The sequence below is a fragment of the Phalaenopsis equestris genome, unplaced genomic scaffold (genome assembly GCF_001263595.1).
Source record: "Phalaenopsis equestris unplaced genomic scaffold, ASM126359v1 Scaffold000117, whole genome shotgun sequence".
Classification (NCBI taxonomy): Eukaryota; Viridiplantae; Streptophyta; class Magnoliopsida; order Asparagales; family Orchidaceae; genus Phalaenopsis; species Phalaenopsis equestris.
This window is the reverse complement of record NW_018164559.1, coordinates 233,430-243,952: the sequence shown is the minus strand read 5'-3', so window position 1 is coordinate 243,952 and position 10,523 is coordinate 233,430. Positions and strand designations below refer to the sequence as shown.

The following is a 10,523-nucleotide window of genomic DNA, read 5'->3' as shown; positions in this document are numbered from 1 at the left end:
TGACTCGACTTGTGAGCTTGTGAAACATTTTTTTTAAATATTAGAACAAAATACACTAAGAATGTATTAAAAATAAAAAATGTTGAACAAAAAATTACTAAAAGGATCTAAATACACTTATTACTTTTTATATTAATTTATTTCTCAATATTTCTTCTCTAATTTCTTTTTTATTTTACTTTTTTTAAAACAATTGTATAAATCAAGGTATCTCGTCTCTCTATTGAATTGAACTTAGCTTGAGCTTAATTAATTAGTGAGTCTCAACAAGCTCAAGCTTGCCATGACTCGAGTTGTATCAGTTTACACAAGCAAGCGAATGAAGTGCGACGTAAAAATATGCTTGATTATATATTGTTGGGATGAATGGTTAGAATAGTAGCAGAATGTGACATTTGCTAGATGTGATGTTAGGCGAATACATTTCTTTTATGACAAAAATACTACCAGCATAAATACCTCATCCCAACTTCTCCATATTACCGTTCTAAACTTAAGGGGAACTAGCTCCCCACTATTAACTACATAGGACCAATCCTACATAAAGCTTTCCTTTCTATTATTTACAGTAAAAGTGGGACAATAAAAACCTGATTGGATGGATACTGTACCTCACCAAAAAAATAAAAATAAGAGCAAATCTCCAATAAAAAGAAAAGTTTTGGTTCATAGAATACTGTTTTCCTGATACAAGAAAATATTTTGCTTGCAGCGTACCTCCCCAAAAAAAATGCATAAAATCTGGCCTTTCATTATGCTTTCAGATGAAAATCTTTAGCCAAAAAGCTTTCCTTCAGATCATAAATAAGAAAATAAGGAGAAGACGGAGCTAGAGATAGGCCTATCTGTGGCAGAAACTATGGCTCTGGTTGGCGCATGACTGAGCTCCATTGCTTGTTGAGGGATTGTCAGTCCTAACTCTCCGGTAGAAAAGCACATAGGCTGCTGCTGACTTCACTTCTTCTTCATTTATAGAAGATACATGGCTATCATCAAAATTATACCATCTGTTTTCTTCAAAAAGCTGCAGAAGAAGGAAATTTTTAATCAGTTGTGTTAACTGATAAACCTTTCGAAAAAGTAAATTGAAAATTTAAAGGAGTATTTGCATACATTCCACTAAATTCCTATGCATTTACATATGTAACACCTAAGCTTTGCATTTACATTTATACCACCAGAAGTGACGCGGGGGCTGAGGCCAGCCGGCTTAACCAGCTGCAGAAAGACAGGAAGAAGGGTGGTCCAGGTCTCTGCTGGACTGAGTGGCATTTAGAAGGGGCGGTCATTGCTGCCACCCCTTTCTTCCTTTACTTTTCTATTTCCCACCGGACTCCTTTCCTCTTCGGTTTCCCTTCTTATGGAAGTCTATTTATATGCTTGTTTGCTGGAATTAGGGTTATGTTTTGGAATTAGGGTTATGTTTTGGTGTGTTTCTCTTTCAGATTTCTGCATGAAGTTTTTTTTCCCTTGCTAGGCTGTCTTCCGATGACAGGAAGTGCTCAGGTTGTATCTACTTCAAGGTGGTGTGAATCCTCCCCGAATCCCTCCCCCTCTTCTCTCCTCATCTCATTTACCCACCAGCCTGCTCCTATAGTCCATAGTTTACTCTTGTCGCCCCTTTCCCTGCCGCATGCCTGCTGTCCCCACCTCCCCAGATCCACACCCAGCTGCCCTCTATATAGCCTTCCTGAAGTGCCTCCATCCCTCCTACCAGTTTCCCCCACAGTCGTGACCCTTCCCTATAGCCCCGCCACCTTATTCTTCCTTACGATTGCAATCAGCCCTTTCCCCTACCACTACTACTCCTAACCACCACACCGACACCACCACTGCCCTCAATCTTCTCTTCTAGCCCTAGCAGGGATTGGTGTTTGTTGCTATTGATTTCAGTTTTGTCATATTTGTAACCCTCATCATTTGCTTAAAAAAATTTGCTCCCGTTACCGTTAGTTTGATTAGTTCCCATATCATTTCGTATCAGAGCTAGCCCAAGCTAGTTCTATCTTAGGGTTTCCTGGCATCAACCATAAACCAAAAAAAATTTTCTTTTGTACCACCAAATACTTTTTCCACTGCCACAAATCTCAAATCCTAACAATGCCTCCTATGAGATACATACCCAAGGCTACCCGAGAAGAGATACAACGAGAGATTCACCGACTTCAACGGAGATTGACGGACATTGAGGACAATGCCCTGAAAGGAGTTACCCTCGATGGTGACATGGAAAACCGAAGAGGAGAAATGGACGAAAATTTCAACCCCTTCCATAGGAGGATGTGAATGATGAAGATGAAAGGCCAAGTCATTTCAATATCTAGTATCAAAGGAGGTCTAGAGAGGAGACATCAGTTGGAGGAAATATTAGACTACAGAATCAAGGCGGATCTACAAGAATTTGAGGGAGGTATGGAACCAGAAGAACTTATTGATTGGATACATTTGTTGAAAGGATCTTCGAGTATAAAGATGTATAGAAAGTTAGGAGGGTCAAATTAGCTGCGCTATCAAGTTGAAGAAAAGAGAAGGCAGAGATAATGTTACCGAGTGGGAGAAGATGAAAACCATGCAGAAAGAAATATCTCCCAACTTATTACCGCCTGGACATATTTTTGAAATTCCACAATCTACAACAGTGAGAACTTTCCGTAGAGAAGGTTACAACTCAATTCAAGCACTTACAAATAAAACGCGAGCTGATCGAGCCTGACGAGCACAGTGTAGCTCGATACCTTGGGGGACTGAAGCTCGCTATTATCAATGTGGTCTAGCTACAACCTTATTGGTCACTTGGGATGCCTAGACCTTAGCACTGAAATTGAAAAGGCAGTAGAAACAAAGCAGCCATCCACCATCAGTCAAGCGACCACCCAAAGTGGGAGACACCAATAAGAGCACATCTCAGAGAGTTGAGAAAACTGATTCAAATAAGGATAGAGCCACCCCCAGTGAGAAGAAGTCTGAGAAGAGTAGCACACCTGCTACAGTCCCTGCTAAAAAATATTTCAAATGCCACAAATTTAGGCAAATTGCCTCCAGCTGCCCGATGAGCCAAGTCATGCCTTTTACCAAGCAGAGTGCAATGGAAGAAGTTAGCAATGAAGAGAAAGCTGATGAACAGGGAGGGGTGTAATATCTACTACCAGATGAAAGAGACACTTGTGGTTCAACGGATCACGATACGAGGCATCTGCAATGGCTTCACTACAACATATTCTACACTGCTGCACGGTGAACGGGAATGTATGCAGTCTCATCATCGATGGGAGGAATTAAGAATATGATATCTACACACTTGGCAGACAAATTGAGAGACTCAGAGGCACTCTCAGCCATATTCTTTAGCATAGCTGAAGAAGAAAAACATAGCCAATATTTGACTGGATATGCCTAATGGAGTTTTTGATTGGGAGTCAGCTACAAGATCAAATGTAGTGTGATGTTGTCCCTATGGATGCTTGTCACCATTTGTTGGGGAGACCACGACAATAAGACCGAAAGACTTAACACAACAGATTTAGGAACACATTCTTTCATCAAGCACGAGAAACACATCATCTTACTTCCTTCGGCGGAGCCCAAGATCACAAAAGCCTTTACTAGCATAGCAGTATCGGTGGGACCAGTTTTGGTGACAACGGAGGATGACGAGTTTGAGACACCAGCACTAGCCACAAGACATGCATGACAGAGAAGACTTTTGAATATCACGGTCAACATCTTACCACCATGGCCACCACCGTGCAGAGAGAGTCAAGCTACCCTCACTTCAAATCGGATTGAGTCGATCGTCAATTACTTCAACAGTACTCAAAAGCATGTGTGAAATACACAGACTTAGTTCAGTTCGGTAATGGGACCTCGGGAGAGCGGATCGATATGGATGGATGATCGCAAGTGGGATCCAAGTTCAGTCGTGAGAAAGTTCCTCCAATGCTTCGAGAGACAGTGCAACCAACAGTGGGATCCAGGTGCTGCTAAGACTAAAGACAAGGAACCAGAAGTTTCAACGAGTGAGGTCGAAGCTCCCCCAACCCCAGGAGAATTACGCGGGGGATGAGGCTGGCCGGTTGAACTGGTTGGCAGAAAGATTGAAAGAACCGATTTGAGTGGGGATGATCCAGGTCCCTACTCGATCAAGCAACATTTAGAAGGGGCAAACATTGTTGTCAGCCCCTTCCTCCTTTTCTTTTCTGTTTCCTAGCTGACCCCTTTCCTTTTCGATTTCCTGCCTGGTGGAAGTCTATAAATAATTCTTGTTTGTTGGAATTATGGTTATGCATTAGTGTGTTTCTCTTTCAAATTTCTGCATGAAGTCTTTTTCCCCTTGTTGGGGCTGTAATTGACGACAGGGGGTGCTCTAGCTGTATGCTACCTCGAAGCGGTGTTGTATCCTTCTCGAATCCCTCTCTCCTTGCTCCCCTTATCTCCTTTACCCACCGGCTTGCTTCTGCAATCCACTGTTTACCCCTGCCGTCCCTTTCCCTATACAGCACGCCTGCTGTCCCACCTCTCCATGCGCCCAACTTGCACCCTGCTGCTCTCCATATAGCCTTCCTGAAGTGCCTCCAACCCTCCTACCACTTTCCTCCACAATAGCAACTCTTCCCTACAGCCCTCAACTGTTTCTGCCATCTCCTTTCCTTCCCTACAAATGTCGTCAGCCTAGTCAAGGATTAGTGTTTGTTGCTATTTGATTTCAATTTTCAGTTGTGTTTGCAACCCTAATCATTTGCTTAATAAAATTTGTTTCCGCTACCACTTGTTTGATTAGTTCCAGTATCACAAAACTTTCATATCACATCAAAAAATATCACAATCTTAACTTCTAGAAAGTGAAATACGCCTTCTCATGTATAGGTAAGGTGGTATGCATGTCAAAATTGAAGTATAGGTGTTAGATATGCAATTGCATAGGAGTTAAGTGGATATGTATGTATACGGGTGTCAAAAACGGATCCGACATGCCAACACGGCTCGAACTCGACATGAAAATTCCGGGTTAGGGTTGACCCAAATATTTTTTGAGCCGTGTTCGGGTCAGAGAATTTGACCCGCTTATTATTCGTGTCAGGTTCGAGTTGAACCCAAAAACCGAAACATGACCTGAATAAACACAAAATTTCGAGTTGAGTTCGGGTTAGCTGATTAAACTCGGGTTCAGCTTAGCGGATCAAACTCAGGTTCGGGTCGGATTTGGGTCTTAGTTTTCAACACGTTTATTATTCGGGTTGGGTTCGGGTTGACCCTATTCAGGTAGGGTCATATTCAAGTCGGGCCCAAACCAGACCTGCTGACCCGAATTGACACCTCTATGTATGTAAACCTTCCAATTTTAAAGCAGACTTTAAATGCATGATTTGGAGCTCAAAAAAACCTGTTTATTGAAGTGAAATGTATAGATGTCATGTTGAATTCGTGAAACTATGTATCTATGCATGTCGTTGCATAAAATAGACAGATGATAAAAAAATTGATGAGACGGATCGTGAATTGAAAATCATGAACAGCATATTATGAGGTCCAACACATAAATTGATGGAAAGGGAAGGGGAACAAACTCCACATATACAACTTGAAGTAATTCATGTATACAACTCCGATCTTAAGCGGATTCCGACCTCCATTATAATCAAATTTCATTCATTTAGCAATGAATCAATTAGTGTCTTAAATTATGAACCATCAATCCTTATTAATAGAAATATGGTTGTAAAGACCCAAATTTAAGTGCATATCTAATGTAATCTAACTTCACATAAAGTCGAGCGTTTTTTTATGGATTAAGTGAAGGGGTTGTACCACTATATGAAGTAGAGAGATGTGGATGGTTGCAAGTATTGTGACTAGGAGCGGCTGTGTAAAACAGGCTAGACATGCAGCGTCGACCATGATTGTGGGTTTAATGGGTTCAATACATGATTTCAAAGAAAGATACAAGGTTTAGTGATATGGTAGATATTGCAGACATAATTTAATTTATCAGATAAATGAATTTTCCTAAAAGGTGTGCATTTTGCATTAATAATAATCAAAAGGTACAAAAGGTGTATAAAAAATCATGTTACTTGGGCATCAAAAGTATGGGATCTATCCTGATCTAAGAGAGCAAAAAGCTCTTTGTATCTATCTCAGAAGAAAACAAAAAACTATCTATCAAGGCTTACTGTGCACAAAAAAAGAGAAAACTTGTTACAAGAACGAGGACTAAAAAGAAAAATAACCTGTCTGGACTATCAAGTGGTTGCCGGTTCCACTTGTAGTGCTCCATACTACCTCTAAGGAACTCGATCACATTCTTGATATCACTTTCAATATTGATATTTTGGGTCTCATGCATCCATGGTTCGATCAACCTCTTGATGGCAAGGGCCGTTTCCAGTTCAACCACTATCCCAGTGTAGCCAATGTTTCCCAAAAGCTTTAACGCACACATCCCTATCATCCCTGATAACCACACCGGAAAAAAGTAAGGCGCCATGGGGGGACCAACAGAGGTTAGTAAGCAGCCGCGAGGGCTGAGAAGTGCCCCGTTGAATTTTCTAATGATGCATTGATATCAAGATTGTAGAGATGAACTGAATTGGGAGCTCCCCGCTTACACAGGACAGACACGGCAGCACCCCCCTTACGTGGGACAGCAGGAGACAAAATTCAGATCCTCTGTAAGTTGTAGCTTGACTTTTCCAATTGATTTACTTCCGACAAGCCTTGTGGGCCCCAAATTTTACATTAATTGAATTAGAATTAAGGTTATCTTTGCTTTCAAACTATTTATAGGATGTTAATTTCAGGTTTTGAGATTATAATTAGCAAAGTTAGAATTTAGGTTATCTTTGCTTTCAAACTAATTATAGGCTAACTTAGGGCATGTTTGGGTCTCCGGTGCGGTGGCAGTGCGGTACCGCACAACAGTTTTTCCAGTTTAACAAAACTGTGTTTTGTTCGCGTTCTCAAAAAATTGTGGCTGAAAGTTACATTTTCTCACAGAACCTAACTCCCTGCGGTGACTGCTAGAAAGTTATAGCCTGACATTTTCCAAAAAAAAAAAATTTATAATAGACATTGCAACTTTTTGAATATCAGCTTCACAGTTACTTCTTCATATAGCTGCAACTGCCCCAAATATACCCTTAATCAAGGTAAAACTGAGCCGAGTAATTACTTAATACAATTGTACTAAATTCAATTGCTTATTTTAAAATGCAAAGATTAGTCGATGATAGTATAGATAATATTAAATGAATGTTCGATTTTTAAAAGGTTTTCATATATTGTATTCATACTAAAAGTTTAACATATTTCAATAAATTAAAGAGATTGAATGAAAATCAAATGAAATAAATATAAAAGTTAATCACAAGAGTTACCCTCTTATGATACTAACTAAAGACATTAGTGTACTCACGCACGAAAATAAAAATAAAAATGAAAAACTAAATGGAAATGAGATACAACTTTTAGACGGAGCTCCTAGGATAATTTAAATAAAATATTAAAATTGAAAAGTACTAATAAAATAAAATTTTAATATTTAATCATTTTTAAACGATATGCATTTTACATCATATTTATACAAAAGAAGTACACAATAAAACTATAATTATTTACTAAGTAATGTATAACTTAAATCCGTTATTTAACTATATATTATAGAAAGACTAAAATGAGAATGTATGCTTATAAAGGAAGAAGAGCTAATGAAAATAAGTACTAGGAAAATATTTTATCTTGTGTTAAATTTTTTTACTAAAATTATTGTAAATCGGATATTTTTATTTGTTTAGATATTTTAAAAATCTTATGGTATGGGGACTCTTTACTGTTTGGATGATTGTTATGAATTATTGTGATTACTAGACTAGTATAACTCTACCACCAGACTTTCCATTCTCGCATTGGAAATTACGTTCTCCCACCTTGGGTCATGACATAAGGATAAATTAACACGGAGCTTGGGAGGGTTGAACCAGTTGGAGAGCGCAGAATCAGTTCGGCCTTGTTTGTGTTTGAGCAGACCAGTCCAAGGGGGCTGGTTTTACCGCCCAAAGGGAAGGGCTTTCACCCTCCTAGTTATCTATTAGTATTTAGATGTTGTTTTGACTGTAGGATTCACCTTCTGCTTTTCTGAGTTCAGATTTCTCGCCATCTTCAGACATCCTTACAACTACTCCTTTACTGTTATTAACCAACCTCCACCCAGCCTTCTCTGTTTTCCTTGCCACCACCCTCCTATTGCTTAAACCTGCTTTAATCCCCTCCTTCGCCTTTCCATCTGCAACTGCAACCTCATCCCCATTATCCCTGCTAGTAAGGCTGTATATGAACCAATGCACTCGATGAACAACTCAAACACGGTTCGATTAAAATTCAATCATTTTCGTTCAAATAAATAAATAAACAAGCTTGAACAATTTATAAAAGCTCAAAGCTTAATGAACTAAATATCAACATAGTCAAACTTGTTCATTTATGTTCACGAACAAACTCGTTTGTTGTTCAACAAATAACTTGTTAAATACTCGATATTAAGCTTGATGATAACTCTTATCATATATGATATGTTATTTAAATAAAATTTAATTAATTAGAATATTAACTTATCTGTTGATAGCTCGCCGGTATTATGTACTCGATATTAAGTTTCTGTAGGTTTTAAAGTTGTCATTTTTAGTTGTTTGGTAGGTTAAATCATACTTGAATGCTACACAAATCACTCTACTAAACATCGCTTAAACGAGAGATTTAAGGCAAAATGGAGAGATGAGATTTACGAAATTGTAGGTTTTAAAGTTTATAATCAATAAATTAATCGCTGCAATCAAATTTGTAAAAAATATTTATTGAATTCTTTGTATGAAAATCTAGATACTTGTTTGAATTTTTAGTTCGTTCATTAACGTTCGTTCATTACTTGTTTAAATACTCATTCACTTGTCATAAACAAGTCAAGTACAAATCAAGTCAAACAATATAAAATTTGAAGTCAAGCTTGAACAATATAAGAAAGCTCGACACAAGTTCAAGTCAAACTTGAATAACTTATAGTTATATCAAGCCAAGTCCAAACTATAATATACTCAGATCAATTACGGTCATTCCTCATCCCTGCTAGTCGGAACCCCTTCGACCTCCCCATCTATTGCCTTAACTCCTTCCCCACGACCCAACCTACAGTCTTAAACCATCTCCAACCCTCCTACTCCTGCTGTTACCCTCTACCCAGCTTCCCGCTGTTGTATCAATCCCAATCTGCACCCGTCCTACTATCCAGCTGCCACCCACCACCTTCGTCCTCATCCTAAAGAATTGCGTGTGTTGTTATCATTTTTTTTGTTTTGAGAACCTTGTTATTGTAGTTTTTCTATATCTTGCAATAAATTTTTGAGTTTGCAGCCTTTTGGAATAAAAACCCGGTATAATAAACAAAACAAAAATAAAGGTATATGGTTCATTAGCTATGGAATGATTACTTTGACCGAGAGAGAGAGAGAGAGAGCGAGAGAGAGAGAGAGCGAGAGAGAGAGAGAGCGAGAGAGAGAGAGAGCGAGAGAGAGAGAGAGTTTATCATTATTTTCAGGAATAAGAACAATCAGAGCCGCTGAGAAATACTTTCCAGGGTCATCTCCTTGAAAAAAACTTTGAATAGCAAGGACCACCTCTTTCCTATATATATATATATATAGATATTTGAAAGCCCAAAAAGGCTAATATATTAACTAGAAAGAAAGATACAGATACAATGTGATGGAGGACCCAAACATGACACCCTGCTCACAACAAAACCACAAGGGGTTTCACAACTAGAAAATATTGAAAAGTACATTAGAGACATAAAGAAAAAGCCTAAAAATGTAGAAATACATAGTATCAGGTGGCTAGAGAGCAACCCAATTTAGTTTTGCCTCTGCCTCTGGTTCTAGGAAAGGAGCAAGCTAATAAGTTGGTAAGATTATTGCCATTGTCAGTAGTAACCAATGTATCATCCAATATGTTCCTGAGCTGGAGTCGGCCTCCGTTCTTCTTATTCCTCTTGGAATAGACCTGTCATTCCTCTTCCGAAGATTGACTCACTTGATCTTGGTCTAGTGTGCTGGGGATGTGCAGATTGTTGGACATTAGCGTGGCTCCTTATGTGTTAATATCAAAGGCGGTTACAAAATAAGGGAGGGAAAAATGATCCCCGCTAAAAATAAAGAAAATACATATAGTCCTAGGAGTTCCTTCTTCCGCATTAAAACTCCACCCAAAAAAGAAAGAAAGATGAAACAAAGGTAAATATAATCCAAAAATACATGTATCTAAACAAAACGTATACCCAACAAATGAAGTATACCCCATATGAACATGTATAAAAATTGAAACAAAAGTAGCGCAAGTTGCTAAACTAAAAACAAACGTCCTGAACACTGGAAAGAGCGCCACAAAGCATATCCCAAAATTCAAATACCTGCAGCTCAAAAACTGTGAATGCACCAAACAAGCAAGAAAACATGTACATGTGAGCAAGAGAGAAGGAT

At 38.7% G+C, this 10,523-nt stretch overlaps 1 protein-coding gene across 3 annotated transcripts in view; it reads right to left on the bottom strand.

The window, feature by feature from the left end:
- Window positions 1-331: 331 nt before the first annotated feature.
- The window catches only part of LOC110021029 (ubiquitin carboxyl-terminal hydrolase 5), a 131,501-nt gene continuing 121,309 nt past the window's right edge, over window positions 332-10,523 (bottom strand). For all 3 annotated transcript variants that reach the window (XM_020719349.1, XM_020719350.1, XM_020719351.1), the window contains one exon: window positions 332-1,024. In XM_020719349.1, the coding sequence (XP_020575008.1) occupies window positions 842-1,024 (183 nt within the window). In that variant the 3' untranslated portion in view covers window positions 332-841. The remainder of the gene's footprint in view (window positions 1,025-10,523) is intronic.